Below are 24,434 nucleotides of genomic sequence, written 5' to 3' on the forward strand. Positions count from 1 at the left end.
TCGATATTTTACTTTTTTTGTTCCAAAAGTCGCCGTTAGATGGCGGTAAAATACCTAGCCTGAAAAAGAAAGCGAAGAAGAGTGTCACGTGATCCCTGCGGGAGTGTTGCCTTGACAACAGCTATAATCTTTCCATTGCGATAAAGGTAAGATAATCCTCAATTACACTTTCCAGGCGATGTTTTTGCCATTCAATGTGCTGAAATAACACAGCAGCAGGTTTGTTAGCGCGATTAAACTCTTTAGGAAGAGAAATAAATAAAGAGAAACATCACTGAGCCGCTTTACTTCATGCTAACTCTGGCTCATTAGCTGTTAGCCTGGTATCGTAAAGCCTGATTTCACCATATTCTTTACTTTTCACTCTTCACCAGTCAGATACTTTTAGATAGGATTATTTATAATACATCCCGACACTTACCAATTGATGTGTGTACATATCTAACAAAGGTATTACTGGCTTTATCCCCCGAAGATGTCTGCTATTTAACCCATATTAGACATGTTATCTCAGCACACACTGTAATCCCATACATTTACCTTTTTTCAGCAGGGAGCTGAGAAGACACAATGCCAGAAGTCAAGTCAATTATCAGAGAAGTTCTGCCCAAACAAGGTTTGTACCACAGCACTTCATTATTTGGACTGCACTAGTTTGGACAAAAGGCTGTTTGTGGAGCTCAACACAACATGTGAACTGTTTGGAAATCTGCAAAAGCTTGCAAAATGAGTCAGTGGGTGCTGGGTGCTGTGTGCTCTCTTGTTTTAGTCCATTTACAGATAAACAGTATTGATATTGTTGCTGTATAGTGAGGATATTTGGGTCAGTGACTGGGTGTTTGATATCCTAAATGTGTACAAGCTGTCCAAGGCCAGAGCATGTGTTGTGTTTACTGTAATGAGTGACTGGGAAAAGTTATTGGTGAAGACATTGCAGTTAATCTGACAATGTCAAGCATGTCCTTAAAAATTTAAAGTTCACAGGCTCCAAAAAGATCTGCTTTCACTGGGGTGACCTCCTCAGAGACCTTTGTACAAGTTTCAATAACATTCTACAGAAGCCCTAAAGGGTGATTGTTAAATACATTGATTTTCCCAAGATAAATAAATTTCAGTTTCTTGTGATCTCACCATCTTTGCTCTAAATATTGTTTTCTAGATAAAATGGAAGAAAATGACAGAAAACGGTTTTGTTATCTTGGGAAATCAAGCTGTGTTTACTCTTTGTTCTTCAGTACAGTGCTGCTGAAAGGTTTTGATGCTTTAATTGCAAAATTAAAAGGAAAAAAAAACATAGTTTGAATATTCATGGAAGCCTTAGAGGGGGGCTTTGTTTTCTCATATTTCTTTAAATAATTTGATCTGCTTTCTCAAGATCTCAACCCATTTTTCTTAATATAAAAAAAGTTAATTTCTGTTTCTTTGTGCTTTTCATAAAGCTGCAAAAGCACAATCATACGAGCACCAGCAAAAAGGCAGTTGGCATGTCTTCTTCTGGCCAATATCAGCAATCCAACGACTGATTTTATTTTTAGATCACCAGAAAATTATCTTACTGTGGCGAAACAAGCTTTGCTGAATGTCAATTCTTCTTTACATTACTGCTTAGAGGTTTAAATGATGCTTAAATGTTTGAATAAAATAAATAAAAAGCCATAGTTAGAATTTTTATGGAGGCCCTTAAGGGTCATGATTGATCTTGAGAAAGACTAGATTTGATTTCTAGAAAACAATGACATGAGATCTTGAGAATACAAGTGGAATAAGCTCATGTTGAAAAAAACAAGAAAAACCCTGAGAATTTAAATGTATTCATCATGACCTTCTAGGGCTTCCGTAGTGTTCTATTTGTAGTAAAAGTTGTGAATAAATCACAGTAACAGTGAGGCTGTCAGAGCAAAAGCAGAGATTTTTGGACTCCAAATTGTAAGGAAAGTAATGTTTTGGTATATTTACGTGACATGTTCAATTTTAAGTTTTCTTTCAAATCAATGTTTGTTTTTCTTACCAATCACTTGTGATAAAAAACAAAACATTACTCGCCTTGGGCTACCGTACATTGCTGCTGAGAGATTTATATGCTTGCTGCTGCCAAAGTTTGACTTCCAAGAGTTTAATTTGGAAGAAATGAGGTGTTTCATTTTTATTTTTTGGTATCTGTTCTGCTCGATCCACAGGGCAACTTTCCATGGAAGACGTCCCCACCATGGTGATGTGCAAACCAAAGCTGCTCCCACTCAAATCCGTCACTCTGGAGAAACTGGAGAAGATGCAGATGGAGGCGCAAGAGGCCGTCAAACTGCAGGAGCAGGCGATGAAGGAGCAGTCGCAGTAGATGCAACATAGAAGACTTTAGCGTGATGTGACAAAAGCAGGACTGTATGTGTAAATGTTTACATTATTAAAATGTTTTATTTATTGATTTCTCAAATGAAAGAGTGAGTGGTGACGTGTGGTGTTTTTATTTTTCATTGTGCACACTTTGATGCAGTTTTAAAAATAAGTGAAGTCTGGAACAGAAACAGCAGCTAGTTTTGGAGCCTTTAACCAAAGACTTCCCTTTATTTATTCATTTTTTTAAACATTTTTATAAAGCTATTATTGACACAAACCAGTTATCTCTGTACAAACACTGCTTCTAGAAAACACAAAAGGAGTGGCAGTGAAATCAAGAAAAATACTGTACAAAACAACATGGAATGACTGACACGGAGAGGTGTGGCACTTTAAGGGTTAGCTTATGTAAATGTTTGTATTGAAACACCTTGGAGAATGTTTTCTACTTCAGTTTCAATCGAAAGTGCAGCTTAGTTTCTCTTTTTTTTTATGTCCAACCTCGATATCAGAAATGTACATTCTTTTGAAGGGAAATTATATTTGTACCCAACAGTTTTGAAAAATATGCGAGTAAAAAATTAGCTTTATCCTCGTCTTCGAAGGACATCTGGCACGTAAAAAGGTTCCTTCAGTAGCTTTCAAGTTTGACGACGCCACCGTCTCCCTCGCTGACGAATCTCTTCCGTCCCCTGAGAAACGCAGAAGGATGTTAAAAACAGACGCTCAAAAAGACGTTCAGGAACATGTGTGAGGTGAAAGAAAAGGTGTACACCCACCGACAGGGACAAAGGTCTCTTATCTTCACATCAATGATCCCGATGTTGAAGCTCTTATCGACAAACTGCTCCAGGATGAAGTACGCACGCGGGACATCGATGTTGATCTCAGCAATGTCCATGTAAACTCTTCCATAGCCCTGTGAACGACAGACAGACGTCAGACATCTGACATGCAGGTGATGTAGTTCCCTGCAGTTCACGTTTCGGACACCAGGAGGCGCCTTACCCTTCTCATCTGGTCCACGGTGATGATAGAGGAGGTGGAGAGCGACTTGAGAAGCTGCAGAACCATTTTGAATGTTTTCTCTCCCTTTGACTCCAACACCATGACGATGGCCTGAGGGACACCGCAGTGACAAACAGAGCACACAATGACGCTTTTTCATCTACACTGTATAATACTGAACACATTTCTCTCTAAAGGATTAAAAAAAATCACTAGGAGCAGAGTTTAACTTGTGTTTACCTCGTAGACAAACTCATGGTGGAAATGTGGAACCTCCAGGTCTCTCAGGCATCTCTCCGCCTCCTTACTGTCTCCAGAGAGGATGTACTCCTTCAGCAGCAGGTTCATCTAATCAGGGAGAGAAACAAGAATACATGCTGTTTATTTTCTTTAAGTCAGAAAAGACTCTCAGTGTTTATTAGTTTGAAGATCATGTTAAGGATTTGGGCCACGCCACGGAAACAAAAACTGAATTGAACCCTTGAGTGGTCGCACTGTCACAAAGTCTTATATCTAAAAATGTGGCTCCCTGTGGACAAGCTTGAGTGGTAAACAGTGACACATCCACACCAGAAATGGGGCAAAAACTAGTGCAGTCAGGCGATTAAAAAAATTAATCTAATTAATTACAGGATTTGTAATTAATTAATCTAATTAATCTAATTTCAATCTCATATCTACTTAAGGTCCCAAAATAAAGAATTTGAATTCCAGGACATTAAAATTACATTAAAAGACTTTAAAAAATAAGGTGGGAATATATACAACACATTTTTAGGTACCCTGAGGCATAAGGAACACATGAACCTACCTTAACAAAATCTACACAGTCCTGCACCTAAGATAAGCTGATTTGATTTTTAGGACGGTTTTTGCTTCTGTCACATTTTACTCGATGTGGACTCAATTTTCACTGCAATATGAACTTCTATACTTCTATGAGGTCAGGAGAACCAGGGCTAAAGGCTAAAAACTGTGAGGAACTATGTACAAAACACTTTATTCAAGTCTTGGATCAAAGACAAGTGAAGTATTCTCAGTTTAACATGCTCTGAACACACAAACTGTTGCTGATTGGTGCAGAGCAGCCCCAAGCTGAAACATGACACCAGGAAGATGGAAGCAAATTTTCAAAGAATTATTTAGATTTTAATACAGGATATATATCGATCATTCAGGGCTTGTTTGATGCAGTAAAGAGTGTAGAATTATCTGTTTTTTACAGAATTGAGCAAACGGTTGATTTTCTGCAGATTTTCAAAAAGGACGTGTGAATAAACGAGACGTGGACTGTATCACTCTCGCTTCCCCCCTTAAAGCATGTTGCTGACGTCAGGTGTGACACATTCAGGGACCGTCGGAAATTTGAAAGTCTGACGAGAACACCACTTTTTCCAAGTAGGACAAACTGTTTGAAAATACCAGACATTTGAAAATAAGTGCGTCTTAGAACGCCCCGCGGGTTTGGGATCCAGATTAATCTGCGTTAATTTATATAATGCGTTAATTTGCGGTGTAATTAATCAATCTAATTAATGTGTTAAAATGACAGCCCTAGCAAAAACACTCTTCTGGTGCAACTATTTGCCCGTTACAAAAAGGCTCTGAAATGCACTCACCAAGCAGAAAGTCTGTCTGCATTTGGCGCTAAGAGAGCGTTCATATCAGATTCAGCATTGCTCTATTTTTTGAGTCAGTCTTTTTAGTCCTTTTATCAGATGGAACCAGAAACAGGGCAAGTGGGGGGTGATAAAAGCCAATGAGGCTCAGACTGGGTTTGGGCCACAGCCACCAACTCCAAGACCGACCTCCAGAGGCGTGACTTAAAACGCTGGGTCATATCTGTGTGCTGTTTTACTATCTTTTAAAATCTATTAACAAAAGATGTTAACAAGAGGAAATATAAGACAGTCTAAAAGTCATACTTTAGACCGCATGTGCCAAACTCAAGGCCCGCGGGCTGAATATGGCCCGTCTCGCCATGTTAGGCAGCCCGCAAGAGCTTAAAACGTCTGACTGTCTTATAATAGATCATTCAAAAGGCTGCATCGACCATAAACTACATTTCCCACAATACCTACGGATCATGTTACCCACAATGTGACGGCATACTGCCACTAGTTTGCAGTGTTTTCACATCAGTGACATTTTCCCAGCTAGTTGAATTGAGAAATAAAACAATCGCTGCGATATTTCTGAAGTTACGATAAAGAACAATTTCGCCTTGCCGGAGCGTTGTTATGACAAGGTACGGTAAAGGTGTCTCCGTTGCACTTTTGCGACAAAGTTTAGCATTGAAATGTCTGAAAGACCGCCTCATGAGAACATAAAAACTTTTTATCAAAATTTGAGAGGTTTTTCGAAAATGCGTTGTTTCCATTACTGTTTCTTTATTGGGATATTTAGCTTTTGCGCAATTCTATGGGAATGGCTGATGATCCCAAAATGTCCAGGAAGAGAAAAGTTGATGCACAGTGAAAGCTGTTTCAGGAAAGATGGGAAGGCTGATTTATGTTTGTGCTTCAAGGAGAAAAAAACAGATGTGTCTTTGTGTTATGAGGCGGCAGAGGAGTACAATGTATGTCGTTCAAGAAAAGCTACAACAAAAAAAAACGCAACAGTGAAAGCTAGCTTAACGTGGCTGAAGAAATGTCCCGCACTGCAAAGTCTTTTTCACAGGGTTGTGCCATCACACCCCCAGATTAAATTACCAGCTGGTCACACCCAGTGTAATGAGAAACCCTTTTTATAGAGTAAGTAGCCTGACAGATCGACTGATAAGGTGAAACAGGAAGTACTACTCAGTGAGCTGGCTCCTTTGAGGGTTTTGCTGATTTAAGCTGAAGCTTTTCGTCTGCGAGCTCCTGTAAACCTAAATTCTCCAGTCAAATGAAATGTTGTCCGCACATCTGTTTTTCTGTTGTTGTAGATCAGAAGCAGCTTTTCAGATGAGTTGTACAGACAAATTCAATCAGAAAAAAAAAACACCAACAGGATTTAATATCTCCTTTTATCATTCACCTCTTTGATGAGCTGTTTGACCGGTCTTTGGCCTCCTCCTGCTCCCCATTGGTTTTCTATGCGTAGGCCTCCCATGCTCATCTTCAGCAGGACCGTCGCTCTGTCTAACGCCGCCCTGTGAGAAAAACACAGCCAGGGTTTGTGGATATACTAACTTTATTTATTGCTGCAAAAAGAAAAGAAAAAAAATCCAACCTTTCACACATCAACCCTTGTCCTTTGAGACTAACACTGACAGCAAACAATCACGTACCTGGTGAACTCACAGCCCACTTTTCCTTTGTAGCCTTCGATGTAGCTCTTGGATAATATTTGGTCACTAACAGCACGTGCAATAAACTGACCCACCAGCTGTTTGGAGAGAGCAGAGAGGTAAAGATGTAATCACAGCCTCATGAACCGTCTTTGAAACTGTTAAAATCACAACTGTTTTTAGTTAGTCCACGCTAGAAATTCAAGACAACAGTCAGTGGCTTCATGTCTGTTTGGGTTTGTTCACACCAGGGATGGAGACCTTTCACATCTGAAACGATGCGATACGGATAGACGGTACCTGGTAATTGGTACTGGTACTCAAGGGTACCGACTTTCTGTACCTTTTTGTGTTTATATGATTAAAAAAAGTATCAATTTGTTTGAAAATAAAATATATATTTTTTCTCAATCTAGCATATTTATTCTTCAATATATAACTTTGTAATGCTGTGTTCATGTCCAGCATGGAAAATCTCCTACTCTTCCACTTCCTCACAGTCACAAGGATGCATTTAGGTACCTAAACATGGTACCTTTTGTTTTTACGTAAATTGGTACCCGGTACTTTTAGTAGAATTCTGTCAGAACCTTAAAAGAGTTCATTTTGCACATTATTGACGGACTTAAAAGAGTTCATTTTGGACATAATTTATAGAATAAAAAGTGTTCATGTTGCACAAGATTGACAGAATTAAAAGTGTTGGTTTTGCTCACAATTTAAAGACTTAAAAGTTTTCATTTTGCACATGATTGGCAGACTTAAAAGTTTTTGTTTTGCAAATGATTTACAGACCTACAAGTGTTTGTTTTGCACATAATTATTGCACTTAAAAGTGTTTGTTTTGCACATAATAATCGCACTTCAAAGTGTTTGTTTTGCACAAGGTTTACAGACTTTAAAGTGTTGGTTTTTCACACAATTTACAAACTTAAAAGTGTTCATGTTGCCCAAGACTGACAGACTTCAAACTGTTGTTTTTGCTCACAATTTACAGACCTAAAAGTGTTTATGTTGCGCAAGATTGACAGAATTAAAAGTGTTCATTGTACACAATATTGACAGACTTAAAAGCATTAAATTTGCATATGATTTACAGATTTTAAAGTGTTTGTTTTGCACATGATTTACAGACTTAAAAGTGTTTGTTTTGCACATGATTTACAGACTTAAAAGTGTTTGGTTTGATCACAATTTACAGACTTAAAAGTGTTTGTTTTGCACATGATTTACAGACTTAAAAGTGTTTGTTTTGCACATGAGGCCTTACCAAAGCTTGGCCATTTATCTTTTTTAAACAAGAGGCAGCTCTTGTCTGACTTGTTGCTTTGGCTACATTAGCAGCTACGTATATAGAGACAAAAGAGTGAGGGGTGATTGTCTGTGAGACTGTGTGTGAGTGTGTGTATGTGTTTCAGTGTGTGTGTGAGTGTGTGAAACAGGGAAAGCGGTAAAGGGGGTGAACCAACAGAGGAGGGGAAAGTTTACTTTCATAACAACCTTTAAACCCACAGACGTGAGAGTGTGGGGGTGACACGGCCAGTGAGGCTCCATGAGATGCAATGTGTGTGTGTGTGTGACCCTTTGCTGAGCCTGCATTCTGCAGGCACAGACAGACAATAGCGTGGACTCTCATGTCTGTGCAGGCTGAAAAGGGCAGAGCTCTCATACACACACACGCGAACACACACACCTTCTCTGACAAACATCAGCCTGTGAAACCACAGAGTGTTCCCCCCATGTTCCACTGCAGCCTGCATGTGTGTGTGTGTGTGTGTGTGTGTGTGTGTGTGTGTGTGTGTGTGTGTGTGTGTGTGTGTGTGTGTGTTCCCTGCTCTGCTGAACATTTTGTTCTGATGTCGGGCACAGCAAGAAAAGTAAAAAAAACAAAAACCCTACAGACCACATGAGGCTGAAGTCCCCCTCCTCTCTGCACAACACGACTCTCAGATGTTAGATTAACCTCCACACACACACACACTCACGCTGGTGTACAAACAGAGAGCTCCTGTCCCTCAGTGCACCCACCTGCGGGGCCCCAGGTGTGTCCAGGACCAGGTCTGGCAGCTCTCTGAGCAGTTTGTCAAAGGAGTTTTCCATGTCACTCAGCGACAGCACAGAGCCGCACAGGTCGGCCAGCAGCCTGGAGGTCAGCTCGCGGTGGCTGGCTTTGGCCTCCAGGGCCAGCGACACGGCCAACGAGGGCACCTCGCTCCGCATGGTGCCCAGGTTCAGCTCGGCCAGCAGCTCCTGTAAGAGACGAGAGAAAGATCAATGTACGCGGCAAGTCTCTCCTGTAGATTTTATCTTCTGTCGCATTAAGCAAATGTTTAGAGACAGATTTCAGTTCTGGGAACTCACCGCTACTTCATTGGTGTCCCCGTGTTCAAAGTACTCCTGCACTATAGGGGTAACTGTCTTCTCAAAGTCCTTCTCCTCCAGTGGAGGCACAACAGTCTCATACACACAGTTTTCCTGTCAAACACAAACACAGCACAGGTTAGGAAATGTGGCTGAGAATAATAATAATAACAAAGAAAAGAAGGAACGACAGGAAAAGAAAGACCAGTCACTCTGGAGCTCTGCTTTTTATTTTAAACCTAATGATTCATTTTTATGTCATGAGTCACTGACTTGAGGTGGATGAATGCAGCTCCTTTAAAATGAAATGTATGCCTCCTAGCGTGACGTCAGAAGTAAAAGGACACTGCAGTCTGTACCTGAGCATCATCGTAGTTTGGATCTTTAACGTCTACCGCCTCAGGTCCGTAGACTTCCCCAGATCTCCCCCACACTCCTTTCCCTCCTGCTCCACCTGCAGACGAAGGCACAGACAATGGAGGGCTCATGTTACACAGCGTCATCGTGCTTCATTTTTGGGTGATGGAGTAAAAGAGGAAGGCTGTGGGAAGTCAAAAAATCATTTAACTGAGACTTGAGGTCAGATTTTATGATTACTGTGGAAGGAAAGTTAAGGAGAAACTTTTAGAGAATTAACAAATCTGTGACAATGTTCCAGAAATGAACAGCTGAGGGATGAATCAATCCAGCCTTTAAGGACATGACGCCAGTTCGGATACCTGGGCATTTTGGATTTTTTGTTCGAAATTGTCTTTTTCTCAAATTTAAATCTTTCTTTTTAGCCTTTGTTTAACAGCTGGTTCAGAAAAATGTTGAGATGTCAGACCTCCTGAATAAACCCTAGAAACTGACTCAAATGTGATGGAAAATACGGCTCCTGATATAGTCTGTAGACATCATCATCATTCAAGTTTTCACTTGGTCTGCTGTTAAAAAAGCAAACTAAATATTGCAAAAATCAGAACTATTACAGAGTTGCAAGTCAAATGGAATCTGGGGAAAAGCGTATCAAAGGATGAGACTTAAAACTATATTTAGGTAAACTTGTCAACAATTCTTGCAAATCCTTACGTCGTCGGGGAACATTATTGTAACAAAACAAAAAGCTTTTGGAATCAAAGACTGATAACCTCCGATGATTGTAAGAGCCAGAGCATAAGATGCCACCAGCGCCGTTTGCGCAACATTTCGCCCGAAAACACAAAAAAATGCAGCAAAACAAATCTGTTTTTACAGGGAAATGCTGAGAAACTGCAAAACGCCGTAGTATTCATACCAGGCCAGTAGCTATGGATCTACTGTAGAGACACACCATTTAACAGGACACAAGAAAAGTAGCCAGCTGCTAATAAACCAAACAGAAGTTCAGAAGTGGTGCAACCATAGACTGTATAAAGAGTGGACAGCGTGGCATCGCCATTTACCGTTATACGGTTTTGAAGCTAAAATTCCCGTCACAACCGCAACCAATGGTAGCCAGAGTCTGTGGAGCAGAGACTGTGAGGGATTCTGGGAGCATCTGAGTGGAGCTGGGTGAAAAAATAATATATATATTTTTTTCTTTTGAGAGTCTTATCACTTCTTGACTCTACCTCCCAACACATTTAACAATCCACCCCAAAAATAAACAAGAACGTCAGCTGTCAATCATTGTTAAACGTGGCGTAAAACCTCATTTTTAACCCCTTATATCTAATGAAAACTAAACTTTTCAGAAAAGAAAGAAGACCAGAGTACAAAGCAGCCAGATAATATCTTCAAATCACCACCACAGTTAGATGTGAGAAACGTTTCAACAAGGTTTGTTAATTTTCCAAAGTTTGGCCACAGCCCATCTGGAATGACTGGGGATTTTTTGACCTATACTACAGCCAGCCACCAGGGGGAGCAGTTTTTGTTGGGACCTTACTTCAAGTCTAGCAAAATAAGTGTGACGCCATCCTTAACACTGAAAGCTCTAGCTTGTTGTTTACATAGCAGTGGCAGCGGCGGCGTTAAAGACATATTCCACCCTGAAGCCCGTTCTCAAAAGTTTTAGTTCAAAGTGGACATATCCTGCTTGTTTCTCCTCTTCACTATGCCAGACTAGGATGCCTGTAAAGCATTTCTGCCCTCAGTACAAGTCATTTAGTTCCTTCATTGCCCCACAATAGCGTTCTCAAGATCCTCAGTTTAGGCCATTCTGAAGATCTCGTTGAAACGCTCCGTTTGGAGAATGACCTCCAGTGACCTCGCAACGTCACAGCCCTTTGTGCTCTGATTGGTCAGTTCTATCAGAGGGGCGGAGGGAGTAGAGCCAGGGGGCGGTTTTTGCAGCATGGCAGTATTTACAAAATCGCCATACTGAATGGAGCAGACTGAGCGAGTTTGCTGTTTGCCAAAACTTCACCGTAAGGCATTGATAGCACTAATAAAATGGCAGAGTGTAGGATACGTCCTTTTGTATTGGACCCCGAGTCAGACCCGGACGGTTCTGCAGCTCAGGAGGAAGAAAATCCACCTGGACACAGATCATCTCAGGACGCTTCAGTGTGGTGAGTCAAACCGCTACTGTAACATGTATAGTTTATATGTTTATACTCGGCTCTTGGTGGGTGTATCCCTCGGTGGTGGTTGTGTGACTAACTGACATCACAGAGGAGGAGCTGCTTTATCAGATTACTCCAATAAAAAGAAAGGATCCTCGTGTCGTCATGAAGGTCAAAATCTCGCGGCCCAATGGCAATGACCTATTTTCAGAGGCATCAAATCTCGTTCTAGGATATCAGAAAAAATACAATATCTCATTTTTTGAAAATTCAGGGGGTGTAAGGTCTCGTTTTCAAATGTATTATATTATATGTAAGTATTAAATCACGGATCAGCATGATATGTCCCCTTTAAGATTTGGCTAAAACGCTGTTTCCATGTAAACAAGAGGCCAAAATGCAACAATACTTTTGCGTTTCGTCCTAAAACGGTTTTCGTGTAAACGGCTCCTTAGACTGCAGGTTTGCTTTTGAAATATACAAAATTTTATCTTTAAAGGCCACTCACTAACCCACTGAGCTGTACTTCAAAAACTAAAACTTAAGCACGAGTTTTGTCTTATTTTATTGTTTAAACAAGAGCAGAGGACAAAAATAACACCTGCAGATAAAAAAAATGTCTATAGGGTTATAAAAGTGTACTTTTTAAGATTCTTCTACCAAGCTATCTTTCTTAATCCAAGATAATTCAAACATTATGTTTTTGTTACCATGTTGGCAGACTTTTTTTCAATTTTTTTTTCAGTTGTGTCTTTTAGTATTTTAAATAAGACATTTTCTTAACTCTTTGAGTGAATGGGTCTCATACTAAGTTAAGTGAGTCACTTTTTTTCTAGTAAAATAAGACACAACACTCCCTTAAGTTACAGTTTTTTGATTTTAACTTTAAACTATTAGTGCCGGCAGGTGGACACTCAAATCACTTAGTTGATTTTAACTTGTGATGCTACACATATTGTGTACCCTCTGATATGTGTCTCGTCATCTTTCAGCGCTGTATCTTTTAACCCAGGCTGTTAATCCTTGTATTTTGAGAGGCGACGGGGTTGCCTCTGTTACACAAACAAACATCTGCTCGGTCTGAGATCAGCACTAACAGATTGCAGACGGTTAAGAAGGGCAATGCCAAGCAGCTTGTGACACAAGCTGAAACCTCCTTTCGTGTGGCCCGGCATGTGGCATATGACATCTTTCTATATTTAGCCCAGCTCTCAGACCTGCTAAGTTAAAACTCTTTTGCTTGTGCTTGAAATTTCATGCATGTGTGTTTTGTCATAAAAATGCATGAACTTTGAATTCTGGAGTGCTCGGGGCGCAGATGAAATGGCAGTGGATGTTATGTAACCAGACAGACGTCACAGGGTTTAGAGAGTCTACTCCTGTACCAGCTCCCCTGGGAGAAGCAAAGTGACTTCAGGCAATGAGAGAAATCAGAGGAATCACACCGACTGATGAGCAGCTGCAAATGTGATGAAAAACACTGCTATCGCATGCCTCAGTTCCCCTTAAAGTATCAGCCATTTGCCTTCATCAGCAGGTGAAATATTCACCGCATTACACCGACAGGATGTAACAAAAGAAACTTCTGGTAAACCAGTGTACTAAGACTATTATCTAACCTCCAGAAGTTTCCATAGAGCTTTTCAAAGCAGATGGCAGCTAAAGAAACGTCTTATTTTAAGTGGATGTGACCTGATTTGGATCACCGAGCCATTTGTGCTCAGGCCAATTGGTTTACGGCTCCTGAAAGGCCAGCCAGGAGTTGAATACAGCAGTAGGCCACACATTGATGGAGGCTGGAGCCCTTTTGGCAGTGAAACACCTTTAGCTCTTTGATCTACTTTTACTTCTGAGGTAACAAATAACAAATACTAATCCTTTAAAAGAAAGGGATTCTTTGGTATCAGAGTGTACATCCTCTTTCAACCTTCTTACCTTTCTTTGGCAGACCTCGTCCCTTCCCCAGTCGGGATTTTCTGTCAAGTAGTTTGCTTTTAGGACTGGTGGGAGCCACCAAAGACCCCCTGACAGCATCCCCATTATCGCTGAGAGAATCCCCTCTGCCGGAGTCCCGGGACGAGTTCTTCCTCAGCCTCCTCTTGGCCTTCGCCTTTAGCCGTGCTTCATGAATGTTATTACTAGACGAGGACAGCCAGTTGCCGTTAATCTCGTTGTTTATGTTCTTGTTGTATGTAAGTGATCCTTTATTGTCCTCATCACCGGATAGAAAAGAGTCGCTCAGGTCATCAGCCTCTGTAGGAAAAAAACACTGAGTATGAGAAGAGTATGGAGCTACTACAGAGCAGATTGAGGACACACTATCTGGGACATCAATTTAATACTAACACTGTTAGTGCAAAGAATACATTCCATCTTGGTTCAGCCACTTTAACACAACATTTATCTTTCATTTAAGGAAAATGTGCATGCACTACTTTCATTTCTAGATGTATCTTTGTACAGCTATCTGCAGTCATCCACTACAGGCTAAAAGAGCACAGGTATCAACATACTGAAGGGGAAATCAACGTGCAAACCTGCAGACTGTGCAAATGAGAAACGAAAACACTCTTACTTCCTCCTGAAATACCCTACTGCCTTACATCTGACACAGCTGATGAGACATTTAAACCAGGCAGACTCTCACACTTACCAACGGGGTTTGCGTTCAGCCAGGCCTCGCAGTCAGTTGCCATGTTCACAGTAGAAAAGAGACTCCGCAGCAAACCAGCGTGCAGAAATAATAATTTCGACGTGTATCTGTAATTTTAAAGAGAAAACAGACTTTAAATCGATCAATAACATGTCCAGACATGCTGCAACGCAACAGCCTCCCCTCCCCCTCGACAGTCATTCAATGTTGGTAAACAATGGCTAACGCTGCTAGCGTCAAAGAGCCGTTAGCAGGTCTGACTTCAAATTAAAACACATCCTCGAATCACTCACACCGCCACAAATCAAATTCACGTTTCAGTCTCCGTTATATTTAAAACTGGATGGAAATAAAGCCACTCACCGTTTGCTGTGTGCAAGCTTCAAACTCCAACACCAACCCTGTTGTGTCTGTTCTCTCTACCCAGCAACGCAATGAACACAGAGTAGCGTTCGCGTCCTCTGATTGGCCAGAGCTGTGCGAGTTTTTAAAAGGATTAGCCAATGAGAATGCAACACGGGATTTTTGTTCTCGCATGTTCTGCAGCACTTCAGCACAGAGTAAAGTGCTGCCTCCGGAAGTAAAGAAATCTGTTCATTTCTTTATCATATAAACCACATTCTGCTTTAATTAATAAAACAAGCAAAATGTAAAGGAAGACATTGGTTGAAACAAGAAATTACCGGTAAGTGTTATCAAGAAAAACATGTATTCTACATTCATATCCTGAGGGAGTTAATTCGTTTTTTTTTGTAGTAGCGTTTAACCGTGGTGAGTAGCAGGGTGTATTTCTGTTCACATGCACTTAAACACGGATGTTTGCAAATCCATTTGCGTTACACAGGTGTTTTTATTACCTCAACACTCGGGGGAGCTATTTTCCAACTCTCCTTCCAGCTCCATATGGTCCTGTTACATGCTTCAGTCATTTAAACTTAAAATAGATTTTCAGGAGGAGCAAACCGTTACTCTAAACCAGTCAGTCCAAATACGGGTACTATGGAATTATAAATAAAATCAAAATATTAATTTAATCACATTTTAAGCAGTGGAATCAACAATTGTTTTAACCCAGCAGTCGTTTCTTTTAAAAATTGTAAGTCTCTGGTGCTTTTGGTCCTTTTCTTTACTACGGAAGCCCTAAGAGTTCATGATGAATTTTTTTTTTCCAATAAGTTCAGTAAGAAACGATTCAATTTCTGTTCTTGATTAGACTCAAGAGTACATTTTATGAGCTCAAGTACACAAGATAATGGGATAATTTGTCCTAATCTAATTTATACTTATCTATCTCCTATACTTCTTAATGATTTGAAGCCTGAAGACACATAACATTGAATCCACTGGGTTGGTTCTTAAATTTCCTGATATTTATCTTGTTATCTTGAAGAAAAGAGCTTAATTTTTCAGAGATAGAACAAAATTCAGATTAGAGATGGGTCCTGAAAAAAAAATATATATATATACATATATATATATAATTTTTGAACAAGTGGCCATTGATATTTTTTACAACATAAACACAACAAACCATTGGTACCATTGAGTACCAGTACCAATTGCCAGGTACCGGGCATCGGTATTGTACCATTTCAAATGTGAAAGGTACCCATCCCGTATTCAGATCCTAATTGCCATACAAATATCTCGACATCTTTTCCCCATTCCCCCCCCTAATGGAGAACATTTTCCTTGGTCAGGAGCAAAGACAAAAACATGTGTTGAAAAAGTTCAAACTTTTTATTCAAGTTTTTGTCTTGAATCAAAAATCATATGAAAAGTTTGTCAAATAAAACAACATCAGTGATGCCACAGTATCCACATTCACAGTATACAAAAACAGTCTGGGTTGATTGTGGTTCTGAATGAACCACTGATACATGAAACACTGCATGGTCCAGATAAAGGTTTTCCATTCTTAAGGCATTATCGGTTACAGATAATGGGACTGAGATTAACCAGTGATTAAGTCAAACAGATGATCAACATTTTTGCACATTTGCATGGTCATAAATCCAAATTATTTGCTTTTTTTCCTGCAGCAAGAGCCTGTAGTGTAAAACTCAAGATATAAATAACACTGTAAATGAGCTTAACGTTAAATACTGTTGAATACATCTTACCTGAGAGTCTGCCTCAGTGCTTAAACTGAGTAAAACATTCCTTGGCACAAAATTCAAGTCATTTTATAATGATTAATTATCATAAATGTATCACCTGCTAGGATAAGTGTCATAGATTTCAACTTAAAAATACTGTTAAATAATTTCCTGAAAGTTACCCAAAAACACTTTCAATCCTTGAAAAAAAAAACATTTAAATACACACAATACATGAAAATCAAATTTAAGAAAAATGATGAAGCTATATTTAAATATAGTTGCCACTTTAAACAGCATGTACAACACTGAGAGCATCAAAGCACAATTATTAAAACCAGTGCAATTTTAGACTTTCTCTAGCTTGACCTGCATTTACAGCACACCCTCACGCCCCTTCCCCCCAGAGCGTTTGCTGGTATAGGACGTCGAGCTGATGTCACTGAGCGGCTGAGGGGTCAGGGAGTACGCCTGAAAGACTTGCTTCAGCAAGCTGGGACAAGTATTTCTGTAGGAGAGGAAAGAAACAGGTTTTAAAACCACGACACACTTTTGTTTTCAAATTTTAAAAAACAGAAACTGGTGATAATAAAAAACAATAGTGTGATTTAATAAAAAAATTAATAAAGGCCCAAGTTGATATTTTTTCAGAATAGTCTTAAGTCCAGGGTCAACATGTTAGAGTTCAGCTCTTCAACAGATTTCCATATTTAGATTATGAAAAGTTACCGAGTGGATGATGTGCTTTTTCAAACGAATGCATCAGGAACGTGTTAATTTTTTAAAAACTCGCACACACAGGGCTTTGACAGACGGCACAAATGTTTTAAATACTTTTTCCACCCCTGTAACGTAATCCATCAATGTTGGGGAATCGCTCCTTCCAGAGATCACCTCAGCTGCGCAGTCGGGGGTCAGACAAATGTGAGTTGGCTCAGTGCTGAATGGCCAGTTTTTGGAAACTTAATACACTTGCAAGTTGACGCGCATTGAGCATGTTAAATTGTACATATCCCTACGTCTTTTGTTTTTATTCTAATACGTCTATTTGTCTTCTTCTTCTTTGTTTTATTTATTCATGTTGTAAAACTGTTACTTATCCTGGCTCCTGTTAGCTTCTTTTGTTTCTCAACCGAAAGTCAGACTTAATCTTATCATCTACCATTTATAGTCCCTGTCGGCATGCTGTCTTATTTTTTAAATTCTCCACGCCTATTACATGCACCCTTGTTCATTTTGTGTTTGACATAAAAACCAACATCAACAACACAAAAAGGATCTGTTGTTGGTGTTTTGCATCACAAAACTGTGCAAAACTGTGATGAATTTGAAAAAAAAAAGCAAGGTGCACTAGGATATGCCAGTCTTAAATAAGAATTTTAAACTAAAAAGTGCATGAAAGTTTAGAAACTATCAAAAATGACTTAAAATATTGATGATCATACTAGTACAAATTTAAAAATATATATCTGTATAACACCTTTCAAAGTGCAAGTTACAAAATGCTTTCCATCAAAGGTACACTGCAAAAAACTGAAATCTAAAAAAGTGTTTTTGACTTAAGAAAAAAATGATTTTTTAAACTTGATATGAGCCACATTCAACTGATCATTCCAGAAAAATGTCTTAATTTCAAGTTATTTAAAGACAAAATTAGGTCCAAATTGCTTGCAACAAGTTAAAAAAAAAAAAGATTTGCCAATGGAAAAAAAATGCTCAAAAATGTGCTTAAAACTAGAGTAATGTCTTAATACAAGACACTTTCCTCTTGTTCACTTGGCAGATTTAAAAAACCTTTTACAAGCAATTCAGACCTCATTTTTGCCTTTAACATTCAAGACCTAGCATCCACATATCTGACCATAACATTTCTGCCTCTCAGACCCATGATACTTTTTTATTTTAAACTTTGACTGATTAGCCACATTTGAGGGCACTGCCCACATCATCTTTGGGTGAAATCACAACATTATATCCAAATTGGTGAAAAAATAACATATTTATGTGCAATAACAGTACTAACAAAGAATTAATACAAAATTCATAGCACAAATCAAACTTCCTGTACAATGACCAAGTTTAGTTATACTTATTATATACCTATATACTTATTAGGTCTTACTGATCCCAAAAAGCAATGTGAATTAAAAATTGCACACCAGACAAAAGCTTGGGTCTTAAGAGGTTAAAAACTTGAAGTGATACATTTTTCTGGACTGGTCAGGTGAATGTGGCTCATATTAAAGGCATTAAAACATTGGAAAACATCTAGTCTGAAGTGTAGAATAAAAAAAATAAAAGGAAGGAAAAAGAAAAACACGTTCATTAAATGTTTTTACAAAACAAAGGTAAATTTAACTTAAAAACATGGAAACCCTGAGCCCATAAACAATAAAAAACAACAGATACAGACTGGGCTGACCTCTCTCAGGAAACGCCCTGTGACCTTCAGTGACAAGGGGGGCCGTGGTTATCGTGAGATGTGTGAGCAACTGCTGGGCTCATGTGGTGTTTCTCAACTGACGTTTCTTTGTCCTGTGCTAGTTTGTCTTGACAAATCATTTTTTCATGATGAGAATTACGAAAATGAGGTAGAAAGTAAACCATTGTAAAAACAGGAAAACAGGCTTTGTAAGAAGTGAAGCAACTGGACAGGGGCACATTTTATCTAAAGCTGGCATTCTCCTTTCAGCGTTGAGGAAAGAGTGGTTGAAGTGTTGGTGTACCTGTAGGTTTCTGTAGTGTACGGTGCTGCGGCAGTGGGCGCTCTTTGCTGTTTCCTCACTGGTGTAGAAAAACCCACAGAGCTTACAGTAAAAGCCCGTCCTCGGCACGATAAACTCCACTCCTGTTGGACAAAGCGCAAAACTTTTAGAGCAAACTAACCCGCTGAGTGTTCTGAACAGTTACACCTTGATGAAACCTTGAAATCAAAACAACAGCCCCCAAACCAGACAAATTAAAACCCTGCAACAACAACCAGATGATTCATCAGTGTTAAATGTGTCCCAGCCATGCTATCAATGGGAAAGGTATGTCTGGTCAAACAGGGCACCGGTTTCCAGAAATAGCCCTCCTCTTGTGCCTGTGCAGAGCTCTATTGTTGTCATGAAGCTCCCAGGCTTATGTAAGCCTGCGCGCAGCAGGCGCATGAGCTCTGCCTGCCGTGTCATCCTAGCTCTAATGATAATATAAATACTCTTTCCTCAGGGGTGCGTTTCACAGCCTTCTCACGGAAATAGGTCAGCAAGTGGCCAAGCAATTCCAGCCAATTAGAGTGTTAATGCAACAGGTTGTCAGTGCACTTATTAATGGTGCACATGATACAAGGTTATCTTTGGGGCCAAGACCACAGGCTAAAGACTCCATCAGTATCAGGGATTAAATTTAGATTGCTTCAAGTACTCTTGAACTGGGTTTAATCCAACCATTGACACTTCATGACATGTTCCTGAGTGTATCTAGAAAATCTGATGGCCCCGTATGATAATAAAACTTGTTAAGCTTACCCAAAGGGATGCTGTGTTCACTGACGGCTTTGTCTTGCTCTTGAGGTGGTGAAAGCGCTTCGATCTCTGGAAACAAGGCGCAGATTAAGAGTTAGGTAGGCTGCAAGTGAACATTTCCTAATGCTTCTTTTAGGAATCAAGTTGTTATTGCGTTTAGGGAGCAAACCAGTGTGTTCAAAGACGGAGTTTTCTGCTTTCCCATAACTTAAACATCATATAAAGTAACATTGCTGGATGTTCAGATGGTAGTATGTTGTAGAAATCCCAGAATCTGTCTGTAAACTAATCTAAATGCTACGTTCTTAAAAAAAGCGCATAATGTTCACTCCATCTTCCTTCGTTCCTTCCTTCAAGTGATCTTTCATCCTTTTCTTAGGGAATCTTCAGACGTCCGTCCTTTATGCAACTGTCCTTTCTCCTGTCCTTCCGTCATAGGATCATTCCTCCTTCGTTTATGTGATCTACCATCCTCTACACAATCTTCCTTACTTCATGTGATTGTCTTTCAATCCGTCCTTCCTTTATGGGATATTCCTTTCTTCAAGCAGTTTTCCATCTTTCCCTAAAGCAAGCTTTTCTCCTTCCTTCAAGCAATCTACCTCCATTCTATCACGTGATCTTCTTTCTTCTTTCTTTCCTTCAAGCAATCTTTCTTCCATCATACGATTGTCCTTCCTTCTGTCCTCCCTTCAAGCAATCTTCCTTTCCTCCCCTAATGGTTTCTTCCTTCCTTCCTTCCTTCCTTTCTTTCTTTACAAGATTTTCTTTTCTTCCTTCAACAATCTTCCCTTCCTACTTTTTTACATCACACAATTTTCCTTTGTTACTTCCTTTGTGCAAGCAATCTTCCATCCTCCACAAAATCCTTGCGAGATCTTCCTGAGACTTGCTAAATGATGAGGTTATCACACAAGGATCTCCTAACACAGGCTTTAAACATCAAGGTCTACCCATAGCTTTGCCCCCTAAAAAGCCTCCAGAAGGCTGGCCAATCAGAGCTGACATTGTCTGTGGAGCGGCTAAAATGAAAGGCTGTAATAAAAGATTTCTAAAACACCAAGAAGAGAGATAGAAAAGCACGATACAAAAGTTATGATTACGAAAAGAAAGACATTTTGAAAAGTACCTTTTTTAAGACTGTCATCTTTCTGTTGCACATCATGTACGACCGTTTCAGCGTCCTGTCCTCTCTCCAACATACTGCCTTCCTTTAAAACACGATTTTCCATCAGCTCCTCTGGACAACTTTTGGTTTCATTTTCCTCCGAACATGTCGTCTCAAAAGCAGCCTTGAACTCCTCACTTGGAAAGTCACTCAGGTTATTTTTTATGGCATCCGGAGTCATGGAACTTTGTTTCACATCTTCAGGACTGGTTGTGGTTAGAATACTCTCTGGTTTCTCTGTTGATGTTGTTTCTGCCGGGCCGTCAGCGTCTGTACAGGACTGTTCCTCTACAGTCGTCTCCTGCATCTCCAGAGAAGAGGCGCTTGGCGGTAGTGTTTGCTCCACCGCTGCTTCTTCCTCTCTGGACTCCTTGATGCAGGCCACGAACTTCTCCAGTTCAGGAAGGTCCGGCTCCACGATGGAATCATCTTCTCCTCCCACTTCATCGACTGTGACCAGTTCCTCCATGTTTTTAGGATACCAACATTCTTCATCAGGGTCGTCTTCACTTTCGTACACTTTCACCTTGGAGAAAGGATCAAGGGAAGAATTGTCAATCTGTGCAACACCTGTAGCAACCTTAACAGATTTCAGAAACCAGAATGCAAACTTACAGGGTCTTGATCTTTACCACATTCAGCTGTCTCTTTTGGATTGTTGCTTCTCTGAGGCGACACGGATTTCTTTCTTGACTGTCGATCCTGGAAAAATTATTTCATATTACGTCTGTTACATCACCCAGTACAACAGTAACACGCAATGAAACTGTACTTACAGTATTTTTAGCTACGTTCTCTTTCTCATATCTCTCTGGAGTGTTAACACTCCTGCTTGTCTTCCTGCTCCTGCCCCGGCCCGGTGAACTCTGCCTCCTGTCCTCTTGCGTCCTTCGAAGCATCTCCTCGCCCGGCTCGAACTCAGAGTGCCTCGATCTCCCGTGGTAGTCACTTCCATCCCGTCTCTTTGGCTTTGCATCATGCTTCTGATACGGTGACCTCTGCAGCTTGTCTGACTTGTACATTTGTTCCTTCATGTAGAAGTCGTCCTCCATGCTCCTGTAAGAGTTGAAAGCCATGCCTTGAGGGCTTCCTCGTGGGTGCCGGTCTCGGCTGCCCCTCATTCCTTCTGGACCCCCTCGATCATCCGTCAGTCTTGAGCTGATGTGATCCACAGGTTTCTGGTAAACCTTCCGACGTCCGTTGAGTCGATCATCATCCATGTTGCTTCCGTTCCTCCAAGGGTCGTCTCTGTCCCTTTCATCCTCAACCCTTCTTAGTTGGGATGACCAATCCCAAGAGCCACGGCGAGGTCCCATGCCATTGCTGCCCCTCTCTGGGCCCCGTGATGGTGCTGCCTGGGGGCTGTGAGCTGAGCTGCATGATGTAAAACTGGGGCTGTGGGAGTGGGGGCTGAGGGACCGGCTGATGGGGCTGCGAGAGCGAGCCCTCTCCGGGATGTACCTGAAAGGAAACGATTGATACCTTAAGATTTAACATGAAGTATTTCATCATCATTCTCCTCTCAGTAAAGTTCTCTTACTGTTCCAGTTCCTGCATCTCGTCCCTTTCCCGCTGACAGCTGATATCCTGGATGATCGACTGAACGTCCTTCCCTGGTTTCTACAGGAAAAACATCTTTAAAATCAGGATGTTATCCGAAAAGAGTCCTGATGTCTTCTTTCATTCGATCATCTGTCTTACCTTGAGCTGCAGCTCCTTGTACCTCTTCGACATACGAATCAGAAGCTTCTGATTGTTAATCATGGCTGGAGTAAGTTGGTAGTACTGAACCATGGCTTGAGCTGCTTCAACGTACGCCATTTCTAGAAACGCCTGATGGAGAAAGAGAAATTTGTTAGACATCATCCTCATCTAAAAGGTTTTTTAAAGCACATCTTTTTGGACCTCAAATGTCTGCCTGGATGCGAGTGGATCTTGAAAAATCATCATCATCAGGTGTCAGCTGTAATGACTGTAATAAATCATGTGAACAGTCACTTCAGACTCGGTATCTTATACCACACTCTCAGAATGCTTTAAAGCTGATCGGGGCGATACCAACGCAGCAGGTCAGTTTGAATAACCGATACCGGAGCACCTGAGTAAGCTGTCATGTTCCAGCACTTCAACAGAAACAAAATGCATGATATCACATACAGTAACATCTGAAGCAGAAAAAGGTGTTGATGATCCTAAAAATGCACAGAGAAAGTGAGATTTTCAAATTTTGACACATCACAGGAACAGCGCCTTCAGAAACGCTCAGTGAGTGGGACATTTGAGGTGAAACTGAGAGTGAACTCTGCTGGAAACCTGCAAAAACTGAAATCTGAGCAAGTGTTTATGTCTTATTTTTAGTCAAAAGTATCTCATTAGACTTCATATGAGCTCCTTACAGTCTATCTAAAACCAGGAGAAAAATGACAAGAATTCCCATATTGCAACGGTGGATTTTGATCAGTTGATGAACAACCTGTCGGAGTTTGGATCCAGTTTTCAATGATCTCCTCTGTTTTTTTATTTCCTGTTTCTTCTTTTTGCATTTTGGAGCTCTGCTTGTCTTGAGTTGCAGTGCATTGTTTGATAACGCTAAAGAAAGCTTGATGGTCGATCGAAGAAGTTTAGTACCTGATGGGTGGAGCGCATGAGAATGTAGTTGGTGACTTTGCCAAAAGGTAGCCCCAGGTTGATGACATCATTTTCTGTGCAGCTTCCTTCGGGGAGGTTGCAGATGTGAATGACTCGACCTGCGGTGGCCTTTCTGGGAGGAAAAGGCTGCAGAATAGAAAACAAAGCGTGTTTTAGAGACTTTTTTAAAATGATTGTTTAAATTCTTAATCATATATCGTATATGAAAACAAATTAAAGATTAAAGTACACCTTAAAGTACACCAGCGACGAAGTTAAGATGTGACAAAGATGCAACATAAAACTACCGATGTTAATCACTTTACAGAGTAAATAAACAGAGTTCACTCGAGGTAAAAAGGCAGCAATCTGTCATCATGGGGAAACTAATCCGTCTAACTTTTAACCAACACGACACGCCATGTCCCCTTCTCCACACAGTCCTCCTCAGGGAGGCTATTTATAGCTTCTTGGCAGTGGAGCTGCAGTGATAATGAAAGTTTTCTTGTCTGGATTTGGAGACTTGTCAGCTGACTCGCCCCAGACTTGTGACACATTTCACACAAATCCCTCAAAGCTGCCAAGAATCGTGACCCCCTTTTGTCATCACCCCTTGTCTCCTCTGTTAAAACTAAAATGAGTGGAAAAAGATGGAGATGATACTGGGTTGGTAGCAGTAATAATTATAAGAAAATAAAGGATATTAAATCTCATTTTGGCAGTAAGAAAGTCACCCAGATTGGGCAACGTGGGCCTTTCTCTCCACGTTCTCCTTGCCCATAGGTGGGTTCTCTCCAGGTGCTCCGGCTTCCTCCCACAGTCCAAAACATTATCATCAGGTTAATTAGGGATTCTAAATTGCCCATAGGTGTGAG

General features: G+C 40.4%; 2 protein-coding genes across 2 annotated transcripts in view; both read right to left on the bottom strand.

Moving 5' to 3' along the window:
- Positions 1-2,535: 2,535 nt before the first annotated feature.
- Positions 2,536-14,656, bottom strand: pdcd4b (programmed cell death 4b). Its single transcript, XM_074665445.1, has 12 exons — positions 14,522-14,656; positions 14,159-14,265; positions 13,441-13,758; positions 9,337-9,431; positions 8,978-9,091; positions 8,645-8,866; positions 6,617-6,714; positions 6,364-6,478; positions 3,583-3,690; positions 3,343-3,453; positions 3,114-3,253; positions 2,536-3,026 (listed from the first exon to the last, which is right to left on the bottom strand). The coding sequence occupies exons 2-12, from the start codon at positions 14,199-14,201 to the stop codon at positions 2,966-2,968; spliced, it is 1,425 nt and encodes a 474-aa protein (XP_074521546.1). The 5' UTR covers positions 14,202-14,265; positions 14,522-14,656; the 3' UTR covers positions 2,536-2,965.
- Positions 14,657-16,696: 2,040 nt separating this feature from the next.
- The window catches only part of rbm20 (RNA binding motif protein 20), a 63,010-nt gene continuing 55,272 nt past the window's right edge, over positions 16,697-24,434 (bottom strand). The window contains exons 6-14 of the mRNA XM_074662908.1: positions 23,560-23,706; positions 22,633-22,764; positions 22,472-22,551; positions 21,708-22,392; positions 21,547-21,633; positions 20,893-21,457; positions 19,767-19,832; positions 18,984-19,105; positions 16,697-16,765 (exon numbers count right to left, since the gene is read on the bottom strand). Of these exons, the coding sequence (XP_074519009.1) occupies positions 16,697-16,765; positions 18,984-19,105; positions 19,767-19,832; positions 20,893-21,457; positions 21,547-21,633; positions 21,708-22,392; positions 22,472-22,551; positions 22,633-22,764; positions 23,560-23,706 (1,953 nt within the window). The remainder of the gene's footprint in view (positions 16,766-18,983; positions 19,106-19,766; positions 19,833-20,892; positions 21,458-21,546; positions 21,634-21,707; positions 22,393-22,471; positions 22,552-22,632; positions 22,765-23,559; positions 23,707-24,434) is intronic.

Source organism: Halichoeres trimaculatus, unplaced genomic scaffold, assembly GCF_033239565.1.
Source record: "Halichoeres trimaculatus isolate MK-OKI-2021-1 unplaced genomic scaffold, fHalTri1.1 fHalTri1_scaffold_2, whole genome shotgun sequence".
Lineage (NCBI taxonomy): Eukaryota > Metazoa > Chordata > Actinopteri > Labriformes > Labridae > Halichoeres > Halichoeres trimaculatus.

What these genes read in the sequence shown, in the direction of transcription:
- pdcd4b (XM_074665445.1), bottom strand. Translation starts at nt 14,201, where the DNA reads ATGGCAACTGACTGCGAGGCCTGGCTGAACGCAAACCCCGTTG. An exon ending in ACACACCTGGGGCCCCGCAG is followed by an intron (nt 6,715 to 8,644) that starts GTGGGTGCACTG and finishes CTCTCCAAACAG; the next exon opens with CTGGTGGGTCAGTTTATTGC. An exon ending in GTGGGCTGTGAGTTCACCAG is followed by an intron (nt 6,479 to 6,616) that starts GTACGTGATTGT and finishes TTTTTCTCACAG; the next exon opens with GGCGGCGTTAGACAGAGCGA.